Raw genomic sequence first — 27,158 nt, forward strand, 5'->3', positions numbered from 1 at the left:
GATTTTCCATTTAAACAAAGGAAGTTTATTTAACTTTTTTTTTCTCTGTATAATTTTTTTTATTATAATAAGACAGTTCTCTGCTTGTACATTGCTCCCTTGAACTTAAAAAATGGCAACATTTGTTGGTGGGAATGTAAGTTGGGGTAGACAAAACTTAGATACATACCAATATACATACGTACATGTGTGTATATTACGGTTCCAATAACAAACCATAAATGCTAGCTTGAACCACTCCAGGTACCTCAGTAATGCTGGAAATATAGTACAATCTTTGAGTATTTCAGGAATACACTACTTTTTTTTTCTTTTAACATGGGTACATACAATATGCGCACATTGACATTAGGAGTTGAGGGATGGAGGACTCTTGGAGCCAGTGTTAAGTGTACTGCTACCAATATATAACAGGCAAGGCAAGCTGCACCCATGGATGTGTTCATGCTTATAAGTCAAAGTGTAAAATAAAACAGACGGTTGTATGTTAAAATAACACCAACAAAGGGGGGACAAAAAACCCTGCTTAACAGTTTTCCACTGCATGTTCTTCATATGGATAAACATACACACATATGAATGTATATACGTGAATGTACGGTATATAAAGGAAAACTGCAGAATTGTAATATTGGTTAAAACCAAGTATGAGCAAACGAGGCAGAGTCTGCCAGTCACGCTGCCCTCCTATCCCCTCGGCAAGTAATTATACAGATGCCAGAGAATACACACGCACACATACACACACATAATGCACATAGTCAAATGCCCTACTCACAACATTCCAGACCCAATCCTAAAACTGCCATCAGTAAACAAACAACCCCAACTTACAGCAGTGACAGAGATGATGCAGATGTGTATAAAGTTTAACGTATACTTAATTGCACAACCCTTTTTGACAAAGAAATACAAAATTACATTAGGGATGAAAATACATGTTTGGGTGCCTCAGTCGGTAGGTGTCCGTGTGCTCCTGTTGAGCATGAAGACTAGGTCTTGTTTTGTATGTCTCACTCTCTCCACAGACTTATCCCAAGTGAAGCCAAAAACAAATACATTTTTTTTAATCGAATGATGCTTGCCAAAAAAGGTTGTGCGACAAAGTATAAATTATGCCTAGAATGATACTTTAGTTCAGCTTGGATGCTGTCCATGGTGACCTTTTCCCCTCCCAAGCCTGCGTGCCATTGTGACTTGCTGTGGAGCATCACATTTACGAAGTGAAAGCCTGCACCAATTCAAATTATTCCCTGGTAACGTTCAAGAGGACATAAGTCGCTGGAAACGACGTGTCAGGACTCGGACAGTGTGGTGAATAGTCGTGGGTGAGCTCAGGCACTCTTGCCACCACTTCAGACTTGAGCGTAGTCCTGAATTCAGTTCTGTAGTTAGTGTGCGTGATCGCCGCCGTGGATTGAAAACGGACATTCGTGAACACGTACATTTTTAAAATACTTCAACACAAGGAGCTTCTTGCTTGTTCCTCTAAGTGAAAGGAGTCTCCACCTGAGCACAGAGTGCATCCCTGCACACAGGACAGCAGGGTGTGATATATAATATAATAGTAGTACAATACTCAAGACGGCCGACCTCAGCACTCTGGGCCCAGACAGAGTACCGATCCTGCTGCACTGTGTAACTTTACTCATAAGATATCCTTAAAATTATTTATTAAAAAAAAATAAGAGAGAAAAACACCAACCATGGAATCTGTTATAGTACAAGGAGTGCTTGTTAGTGTACTCAATTATCTATTGAAGCATAAACCATGTTATGAAAAGTAAATAGGATAGTCAAACATTCATCTTTACTTCAATTATGACCCAGCTATTCACTGAACTCTATTTTTTGTCTCCTAATAAGTAGGTCTCCCCAATGTCCCCATGGCTTGAAAGTATCTTTGAAAGTTTCCTTATTGGGGAAGAGAGGTCACTGAGGAAAAATTGGTTGTTAAAATAAAGCCATCAATTCAGCCTTTTAGGGTAAACAAAGCTCCGTTAATAGAATAGGAGAGAAATCATTCTTGGGAAAGGCAGGGTGGGCCTTTACTTCCTCTAAAGGAAAAAGCAACTTAGAACAATGAATACTAGAGCAGGTCATCAACAAAATTATATATAATAATAATAATTAAAAGAAAAACACTATCTGTATGAGCAGCAAAAACATTGATATTCCAGACAAATCAACTTAAGTGGGGGTGAGCAGTAGTACTTCAATGGGTCTGTTATCACAGTAATCAAAGATGTACTTTTAAAAAGGAGATCAAAAACTCAAAGAAGGTGGTAAATTGTATAAAAAGGTATTTTAATGACCTGCTTTGCAGAAGAAGGAAGAAAATAATACACACCCCTATTTTTTTTTCTCATGAGGGAGGGAGGCTGAAACAGAACTGACACATGAGGCAAAAAAAAAAAAAAACACAAGAGAAAAACATCTTATGGTACAATTGTTCTCGTTAAAAGAACATGCATTCTCCGTCCCCTTGGGGAAGGAAGGAGATGCAGAACTGCACTACTGAATCCCGCCCAGCCCAAAGCGTGGCAGAAATATACACAGGTACATAAATATAAAAATCAGCCGTCTCCAATGTTTTGCCAATTCATCCCATGTTGTTTCATGTTGCACTGCATCCACATCACTGTATAATGGAGATGTCATATATTGTGCTTGTATATGCATGTGTGGATAACTTTTGTGTGTGTGAATGTCTTCAGTCAAAAACTATGTGTGCGTCCTCAACAGAAACACATGCCTGTTGAATCCAACAGGAGTGACAATCTTGCAGGATGTGGGGTGGGGCAACTGAAAGGGGAGCAGATGGAGAATTTTCAGTAACGGACGGTAGACAGCAGATTGATGGAGACAAGGGGTCCGGTGGGGGGTTAGGGACTAAAGTGTATGTGTACACTGTCTGCACTCATTGTACAATGTGCTAATTATGTTAAGGGATGACAACAGATAAGAGACAAAAGAATGATGGAGGACTAAACATGTAAAAGGTAGGGGTGGGGTTTGTCTGAAATGTTTAGAAATCTTTAATCACTTCCTATTTTTAGGGGAGGGCCAGTTGCCCCGCCTTTCTCCACGGCTTCCTCCTCCATTACCGGCAGAGGCCCCAGCCCCTCCCGGTGGGCCTCGAGGACCTCTTCCTCCTCCACCACCACCTCCTCCTCCTCCTCCTCCTCCACCACCACCACCACCTCCGCCTCCTCCTCCAACGTTGACCCTGCGGTTCTGTCGATCCATCCCCGGCCGCTGGCTGGAGAAACTCCTCTTGTTTGCCGACTCCTTTCCTGTCATGTCTCGGTCTACAACACCTCCTCCTCCAGTTCCACCTCCGCCTCCTCTCCCCATAGGGTGGTGGTGGTGGTGGTGATGATGGGAGAACGACTTCTCTCTGAACTCTGTGAAGTCGCTGCTCTCAGAGGCCGTCTCCCACTCCTCGTTGGCCTGGTCTGAATTCTGGTTGGAGAAGTCGGGGGACTTGGCCCCGTGGTTGTGGTGGTGCTGCTGGTGGCTTTGCCCTGTGTTGCCTTGGTTGTAGTGGTGGTGGTGGTGGCTGTTGGTGTTGCCCAGATGCCCCCCACCTCCCCCACCGCTGCTGCTGTTGTTGGTCAGAGTGGCGTTGTGGTTGGTGTTCGGGGCGTGGCCTGTTGGAGGCGCTCCATCACCATCCTGAACCGAGTTCAGTGAGGGAGAGGAGGGCCTTCCTCCCCCAATGACCCCAACTCCTCCTCCGTTGACGCGAGCAGCGTTCTCCCTCTCCTTAAGCCGACGGAAGCGAGGCGGTTTGTCCTGCTGGTGTTGGGATCGTCCGTGGCGGCGGCGTCTCGGAGGGCGCTCGAACCCGGCGGGGGGGAACCCACGGCCGCCAGACACTGGGAGGGGGTTTGACGTTGAGTTGGTTGAAGAATGCTGGGTCGCTACACCTCCGTTCTCAGAGGAGCCCTGGGTTGTGGGGGGTGCAGAGGTTGGAGTGGACTGAGTGGGGTTTGCCCCCTGACTCTGGGCTTGACTGCCGTCAGCTGACTTGTCCTTCTTCTCCCCGCCACCATTCCCACTGCGACCCGCGTCTTTGGGGCTGGATGACTGACCTGAGGTCTGCTGTTTTCGGACCGAGGATGAGGATTTGGCAGACCAAGCATGCGAGGCTGATCCGGGCCCAGTCCTGTGTCCTCCAGCCAGGCCCCCTGTGCTGCCACTGCTCCTGTAGATGGTCCCCCCACTGCTGGCTCCACCTCGACCCCTCCTGGAGGGCACGCCCCTGGGAGTGAACACTCTGGCGTGGGAACCTCTGGGTGGAGCAGATGAGGCAGGGCCTCCGGCGGGAGTAACGTTATCTGAGCCGTTCTTGGCATTGGGTTTCCTGCCGTCTTCCTTGTCCGATTGGCCAAGGTCACTGCCTCCACTGTCACTGCCTGTCTCAGAGCCCCTCTGCCTCCTCCTCTTTGGGATCTCCTCGTACTCTGAGCCTTCGCTGCGTGTTTCACTGCGGTTTCTGGCTCGGGCTGGGTTGTGTTGAGAGCGGTCATGGCCATGCCGGCCTCCTTCCCCCTTGAACTCCTGGTGGAATCCTCCGGCTGTGGAGGCACGGTAGTCTCTGCTGCTCCTGCCACTCACCCGACCTCGACCACTGCTCGCTGGACCGGTGCTGGCCGTGTAGGTGCCTCGGAACCCACGCCCACGGCCGTAGAACTCCCCACCTCGACCACGGTTGGCTCTGCTGCCTCTAGACGAGACGCCGTGGTACGAAGAGCTGCCGCCTGTCTCAAAGGAGCGCTCTCTCTCTTTCCTGGACGATGGACCAGAGAACCCTGAGGAGTTGGTGTTGTCAGCATCTTTGTGCCCTCTGCCAGAGCCTGACCCTCCTCCTCCTGAAGACCGCTCCTTCCCTCCAGACCTGGATTTGCTCGTCTGCGAAGGCTCCTCTTTACCAGAGGGAACTGAAGCATTCTGAGAGCCAGAGGTGTCCTGCTTGGCTGAGGAGGGCTGGCTGACATCTTGTTCTTTATCTTTCCCAGGACCTGCATTCGCCTTCTCTCCACCCTCACCTTCACCCCCTTCTCTCTTCATCTCCTTCAGCACTGGCTTCTTAATGGGACCTGCCCTCTTGCTGGCATTACCGCCTCCCGATTGGTTGGAGGGTTTATGGTCGTGGGGGGTATTGGATGAGTCATCCCCTCCTCTGGAGTTGTTCCCCCCTGCTCCCGCATTATTGGCCCTCCTGCCATGAGAGGAAGCGCCTGCTGTGTTGCTGCCAGGCCGGGGGCCCCACTGTGTCTCCGTCTTGTGTTCCCGCCCACCCCTCTGGTTGACTTTAGGGTGGGGATGTTGCTGAGAATGACCACTGTGCTGGGAGGGAGGCGGGCCGGCGTTCAGGGAGGTGTGGGGAGTGTAAGGTGTTTTTTCCGGCTTCACGTGGCTGCTGGCACCACTGGCATTACTGGTAGCACTGGGACCAGAAGCACTGTGCCCTGGACCAGTTTCAACCTCCCGCTGAGTGGGGAGGTGGTGCAAGGCAGCTTTGTTACTTACATCCTCCCTGGCAGAGGAGGAGGAGGATGAGGAGGAGCAGGATGAAGACAGGGAGGGCTGATGGAGTGGAGGAGAGGGGTCACCCTTCTTGATGGGTGCCTCGCCCCCCCGCTCACGGCTGCTGTCAGGCTTGTGTTGGTGGACAGGGAAATGGGACTGGTGTGGGTGGTGGCCGTGGTGGGAGTGATGGAGATGAGAGCTACTCTCCATTGGGGAGAGGTCCGCCCGGCCGTTGCGATCGTAGTGGGGGTGTGGGGTGCCCCAGATCTGGCCTTGCTGGGAGCGTGCCGGACCCTCGTCCTGGTGGCTGAAGCTCCTCTCACCACCCCTTTGCTGCTGCATCCTGGACCCCTGGTCAGGGGGGAAGTTACTGTAGTTGCCTCCCCGGCCGCCCATGTAGTGATGGGTGGGGTGGCTGCCCCCCTGACTCCCCACCTGGGCTCCCACTGGTGGTGGGGTCTGGTTGGAGGAGACAGAGGTGGGGCTGGGCTGCTGGATGGGCCCCAGTCCACCCTCTCGCATGCGGTGTGGAGGTGTGTCACTCCTGTAGGACAATACAGACATTAAATGATCAAGACCAGAGGAATGCGTGATCAAGGAATTAAATATAAACAAAACATTGATAACATCTTCTGTCTCCTTTTGTCTACCTACCTGGGTCCTTTGGACACTTCCTCTTCCTCCAGAACCTGCTTCTGTCTGAGAGGGGAGGTCAGCCCCCGGCCTTCTCCGCCACCAGGAAAGACTTCCGGCCCCCAGGCCAGCTTTGGGTCCATGGGAGGTGTCCCACGATGGGGGTGTCCTGGATGCTGCTGTCGGTCAAACGGGTCAGACCCAGAGCCCCCTGAATCCGACCGCTCACGGCCCATAAGCCCTAAACCAGAAGGATGGAATAATATTTTGCATTGCAGTGATGTAAATAGGTTTTCAATGTACCCGGGGGTGGTCTTTTAGATGGGTCCCAGGGACATTTTATGAGTTTTACTTCAACGTTAGAGTACAGTATTGCATCCCAGGAGTCCAGGACGCCCGAGTGTGACATGATTGCGTCCTTTCTCAATTTAGTGAGACTAAGGATGCCATTTGCATCACTGACATGAACACAACACACACATCTTTATATCAGGGGTTCAACAGTGCATGTATTTGCGGTGAACCATTCAGGCTCACTTACCCCATCAACAAGGAGGAGCAGTGCACCAACGCATTATGGGAATTGTAGTCCAGGAAGGAAGTGAGACCAGTGTCCATATCATGCACACTTTGAAATACAAAAATATCTAAAAACACACATTACCCACATAAAAACCCCCAGGAAAGGGTTTCTTGTCTGCCAAACATCATTAAAATAAGATCTGGTTTCAAAAGGGGTGAAGAGTCCCTTTAACGATTTATTACGTTTGTTACTTTTACAGCACCATGCTCTGCTTTGTGCCACCTCACTGTGTCATCCACTCACCAGAGGGGTGCATACCTACCAGCAGAACACCTCACTGTGTCATCCACTCACCAGAGGGGTGCATACCTACCAGCAGAACACCTCACTGTGTCATCCACTCACCAGAGGGGTGCATACCTACCAGCAGAACACCTCACTGTGTCATCCACTCACCAGAGGGGTGCATACCTACCAGCAGAACACCTCACTGTGTCATCCACTCACCAGAGGGGTGCATACCTGCCAGCAGAACACCTCACTGTGTCATCCACTCACCAGAGGGGTGCATACCTACCAGCAGAACACCTCACTGTGTCATCCACTCACCAGAGGGGTGCATACCTACCAGCAGAACACCTCACTGTGTCATCCACTCACCAGAGGGGTGCATACCAGCAGAACACCTCACTGTGTCATCCACTCACCAGAGGGGTGATACCAGCAGAACACCTCACTGTGTCATCCACTCACCAGAGGGGTGATACCAGCAGAACACCTCACTGTGTCATCCACTCACCAGAGGGGTGCATACCAGCAGAACACCTCACTGTGTCATCCACTCACCAGAGGGGTGCATACCAGCAGAACACCTCACTGTGTCATCCACTCACCAGAGGGGTGCATACCAGCAGAACACCTCACTGTGTCATCCACTCACCAGAGGGGTGATACCAGCAGAACACCTCACTGTGTCATCCACTCACCAGAGGGGTGATACCAGCAGAACACCTCACTGTGTCATCCACTCACCAGAGGGGTGCATACCAGGCAGCAGAACACCTCACTGTGTCATCCACTCACCAGAGGGGTGCATACCAGGCAGCAGAACACCTCACTGTGTCATCCACTCACCAGAGGGGTGATACCAGCAGAACACCTCACTGTGTCATCCACTCACCAGAGGGGTGATACCAGCAGAACACCTCACTGTGTCATCCACTCACCAGAGGGGTGCATACCAGCAGAACACCTCACTGTGTCATCCACTCACCAGAGGGGTGCATACCAGCAGAACACCTCACTGTGTCATCCACTCACCAGAGGGGTGCATGCCAGCAGAACACCTCACTGTGTCATCCACTCACCAGAGGGGTGCATACCAGCAGAACACCTCACTGTGTCATCCACTCACCAGAGGGGTGCATGCCAGCTTGGTAGTAGTCCATGGGTGGAGGGCGGCCTTGCATCATGCGGGGGTCCATGTAGGGCATCATCATCCAGCGAGGGTCAAAGTTCATCGGCAGGGGCGGTGGCCGCCCCATGTTACCGGGCTGGTAGAGCGGTCCACCCTGCTTAGGCCCTGGTCCAGGCTGGGGCGTAGAACCCGGGGAGGGACCTTGTGGGGCTTGTTGTGGCTGAGGAGGCAGCTGGCTTTGTGATGCCTGGCTGTGTTGCTGTTGTTGTTGTTGTTGTTGCTGCTGCTGCTGCTGCTGTTGCCACTGCTGCTGTTGTTTCAACAGCTGCTCCTGAACACAACACAACAAAAACTCAGTTCAGCATTTTTATGGCTCTACAGGAGTCTAGCCGAGTGTCTGCGTATGGAGCCATGCTCACAAACCGATCGACCGATCAGGGCCAAATGTCTTGTGCACAAACATACCTGCACTAACCCTCCCCAATGTTTTATACTTTTTGATATCACTATTATTAAAGCATTCCTCCCCAATTAATTACTTAACCCATTTTGGGTGGGAACCCCTTTTGGTGTTAGCATTATGTTATGCTTTAGCTATTGAAAAATAGCAGATCTACAAGCTCATAGCGCGCCACCGAGTGGCGTGCTACGAGCTTGTAGGTCTGCTATTTTTGAAAAATCTAAGAACGACGGACATAGAAACATAGCTTTTTCAGAAAACTGTCAGGATGTAGAAGACATTTTTTTAATCTGATCTCAGGTCAAAATGGGTTAACCAACTAAATCATCAGTGATAACAGCATTACAGGTAAGGACGTTACTGTAAACTGCTGGCTTCGGACTACTTTTTGGGGGTAACCTAACGAGTAATGATGGCCTTACTTAGTTACATTTAAGACTGATATGTCCCTGTTCTTTCTGTTGCCACAAAGGTAAAGACAAATCCATCCAGTGCATTTGCTCTCCTGAATGAATGAGCTCATCTCTGAGACGGAGACAGGCATGCACGGTCACGGGTCTTACACGGAAATTGGTGACCTTGACTGACATCTTGCAGTCTGTGGTGATTGCATAATCAATTCAATAGGTCAATAAGGTCACCACTTTTGGTATGACCCACGGCTGGTCTTGTTTACATGGCAGAGATTGAGAGAGGTTAGCACATTAGCACATTACAGTAAACAAAATTACATTTGACAGCGAGGACTCCCTGAAACGTGTGGTAAATGCGAAATGAATCAATATTAGAGATGCACGATATAATCGGTAGCATATCGAAATCGGCCATATCAGTATCAAACTGTTTTTTTTTTTGTAATCCGGAATCCAGATTATTTTCACCGATAGTTATGACGCAATAATAGTGTGCCCGTCAATGGCTTTGTACTCGCAGAGCAGCCAGTCTGCCTGTCCCAGTGTCCCTCTCTCTTTAAGTTAGTGGGAAGGGGCTTGCCATCTACTTCACCAGCAAAAAAATAAAAAATCTGCAATGAGAAATAATGTCACATTGGCCGATATGACCCTGGAAATAATCGGTGATCAGATATCGGTCATAATTTCAATATCTCTCATCAATATTGATACACTGCAAGTAGGGGTGAGTGGATTACAGTTTAAACCCGAACCGTTCGGTACGCCCTGCACGGTTCAATGCGCATTTACGGACCGCAATGTTTCGGTTTTGAGAGGAAAGAAAAGCATCACTGCAGAGTTCCCCCTCGACCCGCGAGTGTGAATGAGTGTTGTTTGGCAGCAGTTGATCCACAAGCATCAATACACATTGGGAGCCTGTAGATCGTCTATATTCGTCAGGCGACACCATCGGATTAATACATGATCATATTGATTAGCCTACCTGACGTTGTTGTGCTCGCAGCAGGAGCTCATTAAAAGTATTTTCCGTCAGAAAACAAAAAAAACTCCATGGCTGTACATAGGAACTTCTTGTAAGCATTATAAGCATATCCTTAAATCATTGTTATGCAGAGATTAAATGTTGTAAACTAAACTTTACTTTTTTCTCTGCGCACACTTCCCCCCTGGCCCCCTCCCTTCTCTTCCAAGCCGCTGCACGTGTGTATAGGGTGATTTTTTCCCCTTGAGTATAATATTGAAAGGCACAGTATATGGCGCCATAAGATTTATTTTCCTTGAAACTAATGAAAAGGCAGAAAATACTGGAGTGTGTCTGCCTGGATAGGGGGAAAATATAATAATAATAAAAAAACTAAAACTAACTAAAAACATTTATTGCTATTTATTTATTTTTTATTTATTTTCTGTACCGAAACTGAACCTGTGGCCAGAGATGGGCATGTATTTGAAATACATGTATTTTAAAAACTTTTTTTGTATTTTAAAATACAGAAAATACGTATTTCTTACACAAACAGAGATAGTTTTCAGAGTTGCCATTGTTATTTTCAGCCCACTTCTTCATTCATCTACATTAGCAATGCCCAAAAGCTGGCTGCAAATGACTCTGCGATAGCAATTTGACAAAACCCAGCATCAGAGTCACTGCCAGTGTGAGTGCAGGGTAAAGGTTGTGCAGCTCTATGCTCTTCTCCCCGTCCTTTAAGCAGTACAGGGTTTAGAACAGCAGCTTTGCTGCAGTGAGAGTAGACTTGCTGTAACAGCATTCCTTTCATGGACCACAGGGAGAAGGAGTTACCTATGAGTTGATACTCTCATACAGGCAACATCAAAACTGCAATGCAGCAGTAACTATTTTAGGTCATTGATTTTATTTATTTAACCAGAGCTGCTGCTATTTTGTTCAGTGAAGATGATATAAGATTTGGATGGTTTGTAAAGCTTTATAATACATTGTAAAGCTCTGAACAGCAGCGTTTAGTACCGGTAATTCATAAACTGTCACTCGTTTGTTACCGACCTGCATTCACTTTTGTTTTGTTTGAAATGCACAATAACCATACTGATATCTTTCTCTCTTTAATTCATACCCATTTATCACAATGTATTATGCCAATTAATCCTCCAATCCACCACTGTTGTACTCTACTGCAGTGATTCCCAACCTGTGTTCCGCGCCACTTTAGTGTGCCGTTTGATATGTCCAGGTGTGCCGCCTGATTTGTCAGAAAGTAACACTAAGTTAGTGTTACTTTCTGTCAAAATCAGGCAGCACACTAACCCTCCCCCGAAAGCAATATTATAGCTACTGGGCTGCAGGCTTCCTATTGTTGCGTTGTCACACGTCTAACCATTAGACGTGCGATAACAACAACACGGAACAATAGACCAACGACCCTCGGCCATTGAAATGTTAATGCTTAGATGCATGCAGAAGACGCTACATTTCGCTCCCTCCAGAAAGACTGGATCGCGCAGAGCGCATATGCACGTAGACAGCAGACACATACAATGGGGGAAATAAGTATTGAACACATCAACTTTTTTTCATTCACTTCATTTCCAATGATGCTATTCACATGATTTTTTTACCACACATTGGTATTAACTCAGGAAATCCACACATGTAAAGAAATTACAAAAATAAAGTCCATACATATTTTTATGTGGTATAAAGTGCAATAGCATGGGAAATAAGTATTGAACACACCAAGAAAAAACAGTATACTTAGTGATTTGTAAATACAATTTATGTAATTTGTATGTCTACCTCCTATCTGTGCAAACCAACATCAGCTGGGCTAGTGCAAATTGATTGGCTATAAAAAACAGCTGTTTTGTTATCAAGCAGTCACACAAGAAACATCTCATGATGGGTAAAAGCAAAGAGCTCTCTCAAGACATTCGCAACCTGATTGTTGCTCAGCATCAGAATGGAACTGGTTACAGACGTATTTCAAAACATCTGAATGTTCCAGTAAGCACTGTTGGGGCCATTATCCGCAAGTGGAAGAAGCATCACTTCACCATCAACAGGCCGCGTACAGGTGCTCCTCGCAAGATTTCTGACCAGGGAGTGAGAAGGATGGTCAGAAGAGTACTCAAAGAGCAAAGGACCACTAGGAAAGGTCTCCAGAAAGACTTGGAGGCAGCAGGTACAAGTGTTACAGAGAAAACAATAGGCAATGCACTCCACCGCCATGGCCTCTATTGACGCTCAGCACGCAAGACCCCATTTCTCAGGAAAAGGCATGTCGAAGCTCGTTTAAAGTTTGCTAAACAGTATTTGGACAAGCCTACTGAATACTGGGAGAATGTTGTCTGGTCAGACGAGACCAAAATTGAACTTTTTGGCTGTCATACTACACACCATGTTTGGAGGAGAAATGGCACTGCGCATCACCCGAATAACACTATACCAACAGTGAAGTTTGGAGGTGGAAACATCATGGCATGGGGTTGTTTCTCATCTCGAGGTACTGGCAGACTTCATGTAATTGAAGGAACAATGAATGGAGCCATGTATCGGGAAATTCTTGAGATGAATCTCCTGCCATCCACCAGGATGATGAAGATGAGACGTGGCTGGACCTTCCAGCAGGACAACGATCCAAAGCACAAAGCAAAGGAGACTCTCAAATGGTTTCAGAGGAAGAAAATCAAGGTGTTAGAATGGCCCAGTCAGTCACCTGACTTAAACCCCATTGAAAATTTGTGGAAAGAACTAAAGAAAAGGGTTCAACAGAGGGCACCAACAAATCTTCGAGATTTAAAGACAATCTGTGTGGAGGAATGGGCCAAAATCACACCTGAGCAGTGTGGGCGATTAGTTACTACATACAAGAAGCGTCTTGAAGCCGTCATTACAAACAAAGGCTTCTCCACTAAGTATTAAATTAATTTCAGTTAGCGTGTTCAATACTTTTTTCCTGTGTTATTGCACTTAATTCCACATAATTATTATTTATGGACTTAAATGTTGTGATTTCTTTTCATGTGTGGATTACTTGAGTTAATACCAATGTCTGGTAGAAATGTCCTATCAATTGCATCTTTGGAAATACACATACTGAGAAAAAAGTTGACGTGTCCAATACTTATTTCCCCCATTGTACATGTCCCGACCCAAACACTGAGGAGCTAAAGTAAACGTGACGTTGTTGTGATTAAACATAATGTGCCACGAAAAATAGCCGTCCAAAATAGCTGTCCATAGATGTCCAAACATGATCGCCTCGTCCGGCCAACAAAATATATCTCCCTCCCTCCACAGAAGCGCAGTGATGCCTGATTTATTCTTCGTCGTACACGTGTTATGCTTGCATGCTGAAAATGGCTGATCGACAAGCTCACAACGCGTTGCGGACGCAACGCGTTGTGAGCTTGTCGATCAGCTATTTTTAGCACGTGGAAATATGCAGGCTGTGAGAACTGTATATAGATAGGCCTAGGTGTGCCCTGAGATTTTTAGGCTATGAAAAGTGTGCCCTGGAGCAAAAAAGGTTGGGAAACACTGCTCTACTGGGTCACCTGCCAATGAGAATCCCCCATCAGGACATAACCACCACCTCCTCCCGTTCAGCCGTAAGATTCGCTAGCGCAGCCGCCGCAGCGACAAAGATCCTCCTCCCTAACCTGAACAAGGCCAAGTGTTTTTAGCGTAGATATATGCTCAGCAAGCCAGATGCACCATAGTGGATTCAAACCCCTAGACTTGCTGATGGTGGACAGGTACTTCACCTCTGCCCGAGTGCCTCTTGTTTTTTTTAGGATATCAGGAATAACTGGATCCTTACCTGCTGCTGTCTCTGAAAGCGTGGAGGAAGAGACTTCTGATACTTGGAGTATCCCTGACCTGGAGGACCACTGCCTTGACGACCAGCTCCTCCTCCAATATTTTCCACCTTCACCGGGTCCACACTACCCGCACCTCCTCCAGAGCGGAGGTGAGCATTGGCTAGCGGCTCTTCCTTGCTCTCATCGGGGAGAGGAGCCTCTGGAGGTGGCTGCTGTGGTTGGGGCCCTTGGGGCTGAGGACACTGCTGGACCTCTGGACATGGGATAGAAGACACAGAAATTAGGTATTCATATTACTGGATTCATAGAACATGTTAAACCAGGAAACGTCCGACCCAGACAGACAGTTACAGAGGTTTCTCTTCTAGGTGGAGGTCTTACATGAGGGTCAACAGTAGATCCAAATATTCCATTTGATTTCATGAGGTATGGGCCCCTGGTGTAAACACTCTGGGTCTTGTGATCAGCATCCGTTAGCCAGGATTGACAGATAACTCACCTGCATTGGAATCATAGCTGCTGTTGCTGCTGGCCCTCTGTCGGTCACCAACCACAGGCCCTGGCCCCTGCTGAACAGTGAGCAGCGGGGGTTCTTCAGGGTCCACACAGGGGGAGGGGGGCTGGCTGATGTTGGGGGACGATGCTGAGGCAGACAGCGAGGGGCTGGGGCTGCCGGCGGTAGCGACTGTGGACGTCTCATCCAGACTGGGAGGTTTGCTGCTGCTGCTGGCTCCGCTTGCTCCCTGCTGCTGCTGCGCCTTCTCATCCAACCTCTTCAGCTTCTCAGCGCAGGCGGCTCTCCTCTCCTCCTCCATCCTTTTCTCCTCCTCTTCGCGGCGTCGGCGAGCTCGCTCCACGGCAGCAGAGATCTCAGTGGATGACTGCTTCCGGCGTTGACGCCAAGTCTCGTCCTCATCCTCCTGGCCCTGAGGACCTGGAGGAGGGGCCAACAGACCGGCCTGGGGGGGAGGAGGCGGCGGGGGTGTGTGGCCTCCTGGTGCAGGCTGGGATGAGCTCGTCTTCCCAGGGCCCAGAGAGGACTGGTTATGGGGCCGGTCCTGAGGAGACGAGAAGGAGTCAACATCAGAGAGGAGGGAAATAAGCTGTAGACGCAACAATGATGATTTATTGTTACGGGCGATCACACTGAGATACAATACTTAAAACACACCACCTGCAAATAAACACTTGGCCTCTTATACGGCCGTGTTTTCTGGCATTTTTAGGCACACACTCAAACATTAAAATATTTGGTATTTTTTGGTGCAATGCACAGTCACACCAGACAACCAATCATGGCCAATGTTGATGAAAAACATATCCTTGTGACCTTTGAGTACATGGTACTCTAAGCAAATTTTGCCAGCATGGTCTGCCTTGGCATTTTTTTAAAGTTAATTGCATCTGTAGCAACACTTCTCGTATGATCACAGGCTTAATCATTTATAATTTGTCGCACAATGAAAATGCACCTTTTTGTCAGGTAAAAAGGGTTGTGCGACAATGTACAAATTAGATGACAATGATGATGACATGACTCAAAACTTAAAAGAATAATAATAGATGGAAGACTCAAAACTTAAAAGAATAATAATAGATGGAAGAAACAATCTAAAGATGACTATGGGATGTCTATGCAAAGTGAATGTGTTCCACTATGAGGCCCTATCCTCAGATATCTACCTGTCGGTAAAAGGAGTAGGGCCCCTGTCCGAGCAGCGGCCCAGGTGGGGGGGAGGACTGCTCCCGCGGACCACCTAATCCAGGCCTGCGCCCCTGTGTACAGGCAGGTACACACACAGTTAACCAAGCTCCACCACAGCGCGCTACGCATTTCGATACACCCGTTGCTTCATAACATGCACAACCTCTTCCATCCAGTTTGTAGCGGGTCCTGCCTGGCAGTCGGCCTTACCTGGTAATTTGAGGGTGCACCCTGCCCCCCCCAGCCACTGCCTCCCTCCTCGGCCCATCCTGGCTTACTGGAGGGGGGTGGGGTGGCATCATCTGCGATAGAGGGAGGGGTGCGACGTGTCTCCCCTCCACTGTCTGAGGCTCGGGTGCGAGAGATCACAGGGGGGCCGTCCTGAGACCTCTGCGGTTCCCTGATGGAGCAAAGAATAAAGCCATTATCAACATGGTAGACTGGACTAAATAAACCACGTAGGCAAGCTCTTTACAACCACTATATTAAATTTAATATAATGTAAATAAACCACAAATACATAACAGATTACATTTACTTGTCAAGATGGCTGGTAGTGTACACTATATGTAAACTAACCTACCATCCAGTCAAAATCTACCAGCATAGGACTCGTGTTAAAACAGTCATGTCGTCCATTTTATAATAGCATAAAGTATGGCTTCATGTATGAGCTTTAAAGAGACCAAAGCCGTGTCTATGAAAAAGCCAGAAAACAACAGACGACTCTGCCGTGAGTATATCCCTCATCAGCTCATCAGTGAAGACATGTATTCTCCGTGCATGTAAAATCTACACAGAGGGTTCAAATTTTGTGTTGACACACACATTTCCTTTCCTTTTATTTCCAATTTTTTTATTTCAGACGTTTTAATAACCTGTGGAAATCCTGTTTTATTGTTTGTAAACACGTCACCAATACAATGATAGCTTACTAGCACTCTACGTGTGAATAAATAATGTTAATCATAAAATTATTGCTACATTGACCTTAGATTCAATGGGGTTTATTTGCCACCAACTTATATAATTGCAAGCAGCAAAATGTTTTGGGTATTTATTTTTATGAAAGAGCATAATAAGCTATTTGGGTTAAGTAAACAGTTGACACAATCACAATCACGTGTAACAAAACTAGTACTCATTCACAGAAAATGGAACGTGAATGCAGTAACAAAGAATGCTCATTTGTTGCATCCCTACAGCATACCGTGTGCCGTTTTTACTCTCGCTCCTCTCCTCGTCTCCATCTTCCTCTCCTTCATCGTCACTGAACTTCAACTTGGCGGAGTAATCAATCTCCTCGTGAGCCCCTGTTGGCAGAGAAAACACCAGAAGACTTTGAACCGACTGTAGAACTACTCCAGTAAAACAGACTGACTTTGTTAACACTACTAGAAGAAGAACCAATAGAAGAAGATTCAACCTCCGTCCTCACTCGTGTTAAGGAAGGAAGTCAACAAGTGCAGGACCAATACAACAAGTCACAAGTGCATGATAAGCAGCGACTGGGAAATGAAAATCACACCCGTGTGAAGTGAGTGGTGCAACTCCGTGTGGGGGTGGGGTGGGGTGGAAGTTCCACCCACAGGAACACACCCAGGGTGCCGGCCCGATTCCGGCGAGCCGCCCCACGTCCGGCAAGCCGCCCCGCGTCCGAAACGGTTGAGAAATGACAGAGTTATCGTGTGGGGGTCCCTCTACTGTACTGTCACTGTACTGACCCACAGGAACGCACCCAGGGTGCCGCCCCGATTCCGGCGAGCCACCTTGCGTCCGAAACGGTTGAGACTGTACTGTACTGGCACACCCGAAATAATCCCCATATATACTGTATATTGTGTGTGTGTTAGGTTGCGCACAGGTGGTGAAAAACAACAATGCTGTTTTCGTGCCCAGACGCACCCAGCCACACACATAAAGGGAGTGGTTGCACCACTCAAAAACTACTAGAGACCAAGTTAATGGAGCAGTCTCACACAGGTCTAAACATTGCAACAAGACTTGGAGAAGTAGCTGACGCATGCCTGCAGAGTAGAAACTGCGGTAACGACGCATTTTCAGTGCAAAAACTCCTCTAGTCCCGAAACTGGCCCGAATGAGATAAATTATAGTCCCCGGGACACCGTTAATATCGAGCCCTGCCTGTACTGTTAATAATCGTGTTAATATAGTATTCGAATTATCAATCCCTAATTTGGCCACGTTATTGGTGAAAGGTTCTAACAAAATGTCAAAAATAGCTGATCTACAACTAACACTTGTACACTGTTGTGGAACAAATTATAAAATAATGTTTCAAGTGGTTAATCAATCTGTTGATGTATGAAACAATATTTGAAAGTGCTTATCGATTATTTGATTAAAGCAAAATTTGATCAATAGACTAATCACAAAGAAAAATCACACCCGTGTTAAGTGAGGGGCGATCTTATCATCGTACACCATCATGCATCATCTCAATCCAAAAATTGAGCCCCAATACAGAGCAAAATTTTGTGTTGGAATCATTTACTTTATAAATACAAAATCATGACTATTGTAACAAAACGACAACAGTAAGTCTTACACACCTGGAGCCAGTTACACCACCTCACACTAACTACCTTCAAACTTGGTTATAGCTTAAATGGCTATGCAATGTATTGTATTTAAGCTATAACTAGGCTAAGTTTGAGCTTGTGCAGTTATGTGATATGGAAGGTGTACGTTAGCTGAACGTCTCTGGGATAAATCATTGAACATAAGGCTGGTTTATGACAGCGAACTTCCTTTATACTAATTTTATATGGCCCGCAGCTTCATACCTGAATTGTACCCTGGGCATTTCGCAGAGTATAATTTGTCAGTGTTCCGTGCTCCTTGTATATATATTTTTTTTTACCTTGCTCATCCAGTTACATTTGGTAATGTACGTCACGTGACATATGGCTGAAAAAAGGCCGAGTTACACGTTTTGTTCACAGCACACACCTGACAATTGACATTGATATTAAATATTGATGATGATAGTTAAATAGAATTGTTTAAATGCGATGCATATGTATGCGACTTTGTTATAGTCTGAAGGTATATTATGTCAGATGATGTAGTTGGCCCTTGGGTGTTTAAATATTTTCTAATATGGCCTTTTGGACACCCCTGTGTTATGCCCAGGGGAAGTAGAGTATTCTGCCTTGTGTTCATTTTTGGATACACAACTTAAACAGAGGAGATGGAATTATTCTTCTTTTACATTGTTAAAATCTACAACAGACCTGTGAATATTCAGGACAATAAAAATCATTATTATTATTAACATGAATCATAAGTTCAATATCTTATTAGTGAATTCTTCATATTGTTCATAAAAATGTGTGAGAGAATACAAACTATTTCCCAGCAAGTGTGTGCGTGCATGAGTGAGTCAGTCTTCTGACCTGCCCAGCCCTCATCTCCATCATGGTTCAGCTCATCCAGCTCATCCAGTTCCTTCAGGTCGTCCTGTTTCAGAATGGAGGGGCGTTTCACTACCTCGCCTCCCCCACCGCGAGGACCTCCCTGGGGCCTCCCGTCAGAACTCCCCTGGCCACGAAACCTGGAGCAGACAACAGCAGGGGCTTTGTTCAGTCATTTGAGTTGGATGGGATATTTCTGTCCTTTCTGCAATGTCTATATGAGATCTGTACGCATTAGTAGCCCCTGAATAAATTAAGGTGAGAAAATTAATTGTGTCTCTGCAATAATGCAAAAGAAATATTGCAAAACACTTTAGCCAGCTAAAACAAATCCTATTGCAGTCAGAGCTTGTCAAAGTCGAGCCTATAAGGCAACATTAATCGTGCCATTTGTATCATATAGGAAAAACAATAAACTTGTTGTTTCGAATAAATCATTATTTTGTCGAGAGCATACCTAGGGGGAGGACCTTCACCAGGCGGAGGGTACCTGTAGGGCCCCTGGGGGCCATAGGGGGGCGGGAATGGCAGGTAGGGAGGATACATCTGGAAGAGAAGGAAAGAAATGAAGTGGAGAAGAGCAAGAGAGTACGAGAATGTGTTTTGAAATTATACCAAACATAAGTTTGTGACAAGCGGTATCGTGCGGTATCTTCTTCAACTACTTCAACTCACGAAGTTGCTCCACAACACTCAGCTGATTCTATTTAAATTATTAATTCTGTTTTTTTTACGTGGCAAAACCTGATGACAAAATGAAAATAGGTGATACAAACACTGCTAAAGGATGCTCAAATGATAAATATAGAATTATAGCGGGTAGGAAAGGAGGAATTAAAACATTTTACTGGAAACATTAAGAAAACTATTAGCCAAATCATACCCAATGGTTGCATTCCAGAACGGTTGCACGGTTGCAGTCTGTTTTGTTAATCTTGGCAAATTTCTGTTCAGTTACTTGATGGGCCATTACTTGATTAGAATTTAAGAACTTGCCCACAATACCCAGTGCAACATGAAATGTCTGCATATCGCTGGCTGTGGGATAACGGAGATGCATACATTTCTGTGAGTTTGTAGGGACAGCAGAAATGGGATATCGGTGTTCTGGTGAAATCAGTGCCTGCCCGCTTCCCCTAAAAAACACATTGCTGTGATTGATGCACATGTGTGTTTGTTTCTACAATAAAGAGTCAGCCACTTCAGGCTGCTGTGTTATTTGTTTGCACCTGGGTTTCTAAGACAGAGGGGAATGTGAATAAGTGTAGAACTTACAAAGGGAGGCATTATGCCTCGGTACTGGGGGAACCCGGGTCCCACGGGGGGCTGGGGCAGGGGCAAGGCGGGACTGCCTGCCGGAGGGTTCCTAGGTGGCCCGTGGGGGGGTGCCCCGGCACCCCCCTCCATCACCAGAGCCCCTCCATTGCCACCCTCTGCTACCCCTTCCCCAGACATGGTGGGTGGCATGGCACGGCCACCCCCATCCCGCCAGCTTGTAACGTCTGTGAAGAGAGAACCAAGAGAGGACGGGTTAGTGTTTTATGGTCTCTAATGGAATGAGATCAGAGATGTGAAGATAATAGTATGCACATACATTTAAAGGAAGATAGAAATAAATAACAGATACAGTGTATGACAGACAAGCTGAAAGACTAATAGGAGAGACAGAAAACTGAGAAGAGATGGAGTAAGAAAGAAATAGTAGGAAAGCTGGGACAATGTGAGAGAGACGGTGCAGGAGAGACAGTAGAAAAGCTGAGAGGAAGACACCCAGGAGAGACAGATACTATTGACTCCGTATCAGAGACCATCTTAGTCTTTAATTGTTTTTCCCCAAATTGATACTGCAGTGATGTGATGCATGTGTGTGACTCACTCTGGGGGCGGAGGCTTGGTCCGGGCCCATACCACTGATCTGCAGTGGCCTGTTCTTTGACACACCTGTCCTGGTCGCCAGCCGCCTGCAGGGTGGGAAATTCCTCTCGAGAGAATGGCGACGGTTGGTTTAATCCCTTTCCACCTGAAATACAGGGGCGTTATCATCAGAGAATAACACAGGAGAAAAGGAACCGGCCCAAAGATTATAATGTGAGAGAAAAGGATTCAAGACGCACCATCTCCTTGTACTCCATGTGTAACACTGGCCTGTGCCCAGGACCTTGCCCCTGCGGCCTGGACCGAAGCTGGGGGTGAAGCCTACAAGAGACAGAACAGAACATCACATATCGCCGCTGTCGGGTGGAAACCTTGAGCAAGTCCAAAATGTATACGCTAAGAAAGTGGACAAAATAACCTGTGTTCCAATCAAAATTCCAAGTGTAGTTAATTATTCACAAGCTCGTTAATACTTTATTGAGTCAATATTCATAAATGTAATATTTTTGGAAGATTTTGCGTGACACTGTATTATGATGAAATGGGGCATTCATTTACACAAAAACATTAAAAGTAGATAGAATTGAGATACAAGGTTTCCGAGTATGTGACTGCTGTAATGTAATGGAAACACTGGGAGCTGTGGTACCTCTGGAACTGGTGGTGTTCTCGGGCGGGTCACTGCAGGAGTCTGTGAAGCCACAGGCTGCTGCAACTCCGGCTGCACTGCTGACAATACATCGGTACTGAGGATGAGAGAAGGTACATGAGCGTTTAGAGACTGAAAGTGTAGGTAGGGCTGAAGATTGATCATGACATTTTACTGGACGATCATCAGACATAGAATTGCGATTAATGATTTAATTGTGATTTTGGCATTGGACATCGCAACATGAATACAAATTACATTTCCGCATGCCTTTTAGACTTTGTAAATCGAAATTGCACAGGGCAGTTAAGACAAATAATTTCAATATACAAAATATGCCATAATCAAGAATTGTATACTTCCAAGAATATTTTTGGGGTGCAGAAATAGTTCATCTACAATCATCCAGATAACAGCTAAGGGCTCTGTGAACACATACCTCTTTGGGTCTGCTGGTTCCGGCTTGCTTGCCCATCCTGTGCCGTCTTTGGGAACGAGCGAGACGTTGGGGTCGTTGCCTTTGTTCTCCGCCTTCAGACTGGGCAGGCTAGCAGGGGGGGGCATGCGCCGCGCGGAGGCAACTTTACCAAGAGACTGCAGGCCATGGCGGGGAGGAACTGATATGGGGTGGTGGAGGGAGAAAGAAGAAGCCATTAGCCATTAGAGAGCGACCACTGAAATATGACACCACATAGATGTGCACAGAGGGGAGGGAGGGGATCAGGGGATGGTCGCTGTCCTGCATCTTAGCCGGACAACTAGGATGTACAGCGGCCGTGATGAATTTTCTAGTTGAATTGATCTGAAGATGTAGCGATTAGCGAATAGCGCAACAAAAACTTTACCTGGTGCATACTACATATATCGTATGCTCTGATGCAGCCTGACAGCGATTCCTAAGCCCGACGACCTTTGCGGTCTCACTCCCCATCTCTCACCTCGTTTCCTCTCACTCTGACACTGTACTATCAAAATAAAGGCAGAAAATCCCCCCAAAAAATAAAACTGTGGGGAAAGAGGGTCTTATTTTATGTCCAGCTGATGGCGTATTAGTAGCACAGAAAATCCTTCTCCGGTTTCAGAGCTGTTAAGCCTTCAAAAAACGGAATCTGTGCTGAATATCAATCCCTCATTTGTTTCCGGAGGCTGAGAAAAGCCACATCATTGCGTGGGTGTGTGTGGGGCTGTATTTTAGAAATGGGAACAGCTGCTTAGATCTGGTGGGGAGCTCCTGAATTAAACATAAAGTGGGGACACGGCACTAAAGTCAAACTGCATCCACAAGTGAGCCTCTGTCTAAGGTCAGGCTGAATCATTCAGAGGCTGGCCAACACTGGGTTGTTTCTCTGCTCCTGGCTACCTGACTGGAGTCGACAGCCTATTAACCGCAATTGCCGTAGAGCAATTAAAGCATATTATTTAATGCTATGCTTAACGCCATTGCCGTAGATCAATGGCAATTGCGCTTTTATAGCGCTTTCGATCGATCAAGCCATAATGCTACTTACGTTAGCATCGGGTAGCTAGCTGTTGTCACAATACTGGGTCGCCCATCTTAGATCGTCGGCCCCATAATAATCCATTCTATCAGTTTCTTTCAATCGCCTGCATCTCTTATTCCTTGTCCCAGATGGCATTTTTGGTTAAAACAACGTTTCTTTGATGGCACGGGACCCGTTTCATTTACTAGTTATTTTCACTTCCGGAAGTCTGGAAATGTGGCTTTTCAAAATAAGAGCTCAACTGGGAAAAATGTTTGTTTTGTTTCTGCACTTCCAAGTGCAATGTTACGTCTTAACCACTTTATACACACCCTATATACTTTGTTGTACATAAAAAAGCTAACCAATCTACACACTTGTAACGCAGCGTGAGCTTGTATATCTGGGATTTTGCCAAATGTTTGCCCAGAATATAGTAAGCATGCTATGGTTCATGTCGTTAAAACTGTAAATAAAAAAAGTTGGAAAAACTCAGTAGAGGAATACGGTCCATCATCTAGTCCTGGCTTTGGAAATCAGCACTTGAGCCGTTAGGGAGGACAGTAGCTAATGCATCAAACAGTGAATGGAGACAATGCAGTGCAGCCAACCGCTTTTAATCCTGAGCCTAACTGGAAATCCAGCAGTCTGTCTCTTTATGCTGTAGCTAACTGCACATCGAATATACCCAATTAGCCATACGACATCAAGAGAACAGAACAGAAGACTTGAGAAACAGGGAAAAGGTATAAAAGTATAAATATGCTATAATCCAATAGAATAGATGAACATCACTGCATACAATGAAAACCCAGGGTACTCACCAACAGGCTTTTGTGCTTCAAGGCTCTTTCCTTTGTATGTATCAAACAGGTTGAGAGACGCATACTTGGCTTTGCCATCCTTCCCCTTTGCAGTTTGCCCAGAGCGCTCTGACATTGCGCTGTCCGCTCATTGAGTATGGTGAGCCCTGAGACTGGGGGGGAGAGAGAGAGAGGGACAGAGAGAGACATTTGACACCATTTCCACTCATGACCATGGAAAGTGAGAGTAAATGTGGTGCTGTCTTGACAGGTACAAGTTCTATAAACAATTAGCACAAAAATGCACATTGTAGCACTGCAAATTGACATCACAGGCAACAATTTCCAATATGTATACTTGATGAGGGCAGGCAATTATGGAGGAGGCCTAAGTGGTAGATCTAGGCTACAAGTGAAGTGAATAAGCACTTAGGATATCAGACCATGTATAACACTGAAAACTTGGTCACATGAATCACTGTACTGAAGATAAAGAGGTAAAAAGCAGAGAACCATAGTTGCCATGGTGACACATTATAAATGATATTCTATGCATTGCCTTGAGATGGGATTGCCTCCATGGCAACTGCTTGGCTTGAGTCAATTTTACTGCACATCAATAAAAGATACTGGGCTGACATCTGTCCAGTCCAACATGATATGGCTAACCAACCACACAAGGGTTAACCTATTCACTTAGCCTGTCCCATTTACTATTATAGTATTATTAAATATATTAATTAAATGTGATATCATAAGAATAAGATGTCCATCTTAAATCTTCTGGGATTAGAATTTAGTATGGGCAGATTGCCACATCCCAGTCTTGTTTGACACACTGACACTGTGTCCTGGATCAGAGTCACACGGGCCTACAATTCTACATTTGAGTGTTCAGGTAGCTTGAGAACTGAAATGCCATCACTGCTTTGTCAGGCTTATCCAACGTCTACAGAACAGATAGCTGATGCAAGAATGGACTCATAGCAACAACACAGTACACACAACAGTGCCATAATATAGTGAACATCAAGGACTAGAATAAAAACCCTGACCACACAACAAGAACACGGCTCCATATTCTATGGTCTTAGAAGTACTATTGGGCACTAAACTACACTGTCAGTGTTCATGTTTCCAATGTATAGGGACTACTCTTAAGACACACCAGGGATAGAGACCAATTGTTTCCCACATTTACAACCCAGGGCCAGTGTATCTCGATAGTACAAGATTAGAAAATTAGGCCGTGGGATAGCTGGCCAACTACATGTTGTTCGGGGATTAACGGGACTGCTAGTAGGTTAGCAAGCAATGACTACTGCAGTACATAGTAACACACCACAAAAGGGCCTTGCAATGCTAGGGATGAGTAGGATGGGGAACACCACATAATATAAACTGTTAATCGCGAACATGGAAACGATACCGCAAATCCTCATTGTTCATTCAACCCTCAGAGCATTGAAACATTGTCCAAAATCCCTGCAGAATAAAAAATAATAACCCAACATATAAAATAATCCTGATGAGGCAGAGCTAGTAGTAAGTAGCTTGCTGCTAACTTTGCTGGGCCCTGGCAGCATTCACGTTGAGAGGGGGACTGCGATGTTTCATAATATTCTAATACAGGGCAAAACTTGCCATTTTTGGCTTTAACAGCGCAACATGGCTACTAACTTGCATCTAAAATCAGATACTAATCACAGACGCGCCGGCCCATAAACAGCACACCACAATACACACAAATGGGTTTTATGAAGAGAACAAAACAAAATGGCGGTGAGGATAAGGGCCCGGTACGGTGACCAGTTGCACAAAACCGTTTGTCTGCTTAAGATTTAACTTAAAGTTGTGTTGTATATAAGTCAGAAATATTGTCTTAGGAATTCTTAATGCAATTTTTGAGTGAAGTCTCGAGTTACGAGATGCTTTGTGCAGCCACATTAGAGAGCACACTGGCCGACTGGTTAATGGATAGCAGCAAGCTAACAGTGGACTAATTTAAGTTATAACATGAACGTTACAACACTGTCATTAACAGTGGACGTGCGCGAATAAACACTCGTGTGGCTGGTGGGTTTTAACAGAGCGCATACGTGTGATATGATTAATATGATCGTGTTATTATTGAGTCGTTAGGTGGCTTTCAGGCAATAATCTGCTGTTACCTTACGTAAACGCTGCGATTATTACACCAGTCGTCACACGAGCCTTTCTGCTCGACATAATGGACGTGTTATCAAAATAAATGACGTTATTTTCATGTGGAAACGGTGTGTCGAAGACGTCATTTTAGTTGAAAACACGTCATTTTTGGGCTAAACGTCCGTCAGCGTCGATGCGTGTTGAAAATACTATATATTTCGCTCGCGCGACACTTCGAAAGACTCGTTGAAAACAAGAGGTTTATTGCCAGAAGCGCAAAGCTCGTTCTTACGGTTAAGTATCAATTAAAGACTGGCAAGTTGCTTTTAATGACAGAAGCATTGACATTATTTGAAAGAAAACATAACATCTGGAGTTTCGCCTGTTATACGTTAGCCGACTGGCCAGCTAGCCGAGCTAAGCTAACGGGTCCGTTCCAGCAGATAGCCGCAACCCCCGACCAGCTAAAACACATTTTAAGCTAACACCTTGGTGTTCCGTTAGAAGGACGACTTAGTAGGGTATAGTGGGGTTCTTCGCCCGTCAACACATAACCGAACGAGTGTTTTATATTCGATAAAACATGTAGGATTGAACCAGCCACTGACCTGGTCTTGTCCCGACTTGTCTCGAGGTTGTAATGAGGTTAGCTTACGATGCTAAATGCCCCCAGCTAGCTGCTGTAGCTAACGTTACCGTGACACCGTCGCAGATTTGCTTGCAGCAGACTACAAGACCAAGTTGATGTTTATGAAATTTAAGAAAACCACGAATTCCGAGAAAAACGGTTATTCGTGGGGGAAAAATGTCGTGTGTGTGTGTGTATATATATATATATATACAAAAAAAGAGTCTTACTTGTGCTCCTTTTTTTTCTTTTCCCCACAAAACAAATGAAAAAGGAAAAAGAAAAGCGATCCACCGTCTCTACAAGAGCCGTCAGCGGCTACTGGCTGCTTGCTGAGATGGGAGCCGTTAAGAGGAAAAATAAATAATGGCACATAGCATCTACATTGATTTGTTTTTTTATTCTCTGCAGAAGAAAATGTAATGGCACATAAGAATGCAATGGTTTGATTTATAATTATCTGCACAGCTCAGTCAGTACACGATATTTGTTTATTTCATGCCATTTTAATTACATATTTAAGGGTTTGGGCAGGTTGTTGGCTTTAAATAGATTTCAAGATACAAGCATAAGAAAATGACGAACTATTAAAGTAAAAAAAAAAATGCCATTATTAGGCTACTTATTCTGAGATTTCACTTAGATCCA

The 27,158-nt window shown here is 45.9% G+C and overlaps 1 protein-coding gene across 2 annotated transcripts; it reads right to left on the minus strand.

The window, feature by feature from the left end:
- prrc2a (proline-rich coiled-coil 2A) lies at nt 1-26,840 on the minus strand. Of its 2 annotated transcripts, none has more exons than XM_083786570.1 (16): nt 26,741-26,840; nt 23,756-23,907; nt 21,890-22,067; nt 21,451-21,547; nt 21,041-21,122; nt 20,803-20,946; nt 20,202-20,428; nt 19,384-19,472; nt 18,909-19,066; nt 16,700-16,802; nt 15,700-15,889; nt 14,284-14,842; nt 13,784-14,037; nt 8,109-8,442; nt 6,193-6,412; nt 1-6,082 (listed from the first exon to the last, which is right to left on the minus strand). In XM_083786570.1, exons 2-16 carry the CDS (start codon nt 23,868-23,870, stop codon nt 3,043-3,045), a joined length of 5,790 nt encoding a protein of 1,929 aa, XP_083642696.1. In that variant the 5' UTR covers nt 23,871-23,907; nt 26,741-26,840; the 3' UTR covers nt 1-3,042. The 2 variants fall into 2 exon arrangements, with proteins under 2 accessions (XP_083642696.1, XP_083642697.1); XM_083786571.1 differs by lacking the exon at nt 26,741-26,840 and adding an exon at nt 26,491-26,674.
- Between the last annotated feature and the right edge of the window lie 318 nt (nt 26,841-27,158).

This window comes from Protomyctophum parallelum (genome assembly GCF_964188405.1).
Source record: "Protomyctophum parallelum genome assembly, chromosome: 1".
NCBI classification, from domain to species: Eukaryota; Metazoa; Chordata; class Actinopteri; order Myctophiformes; family Myctophidae; genus Protomyctophum; species Protomyctophum parallelum.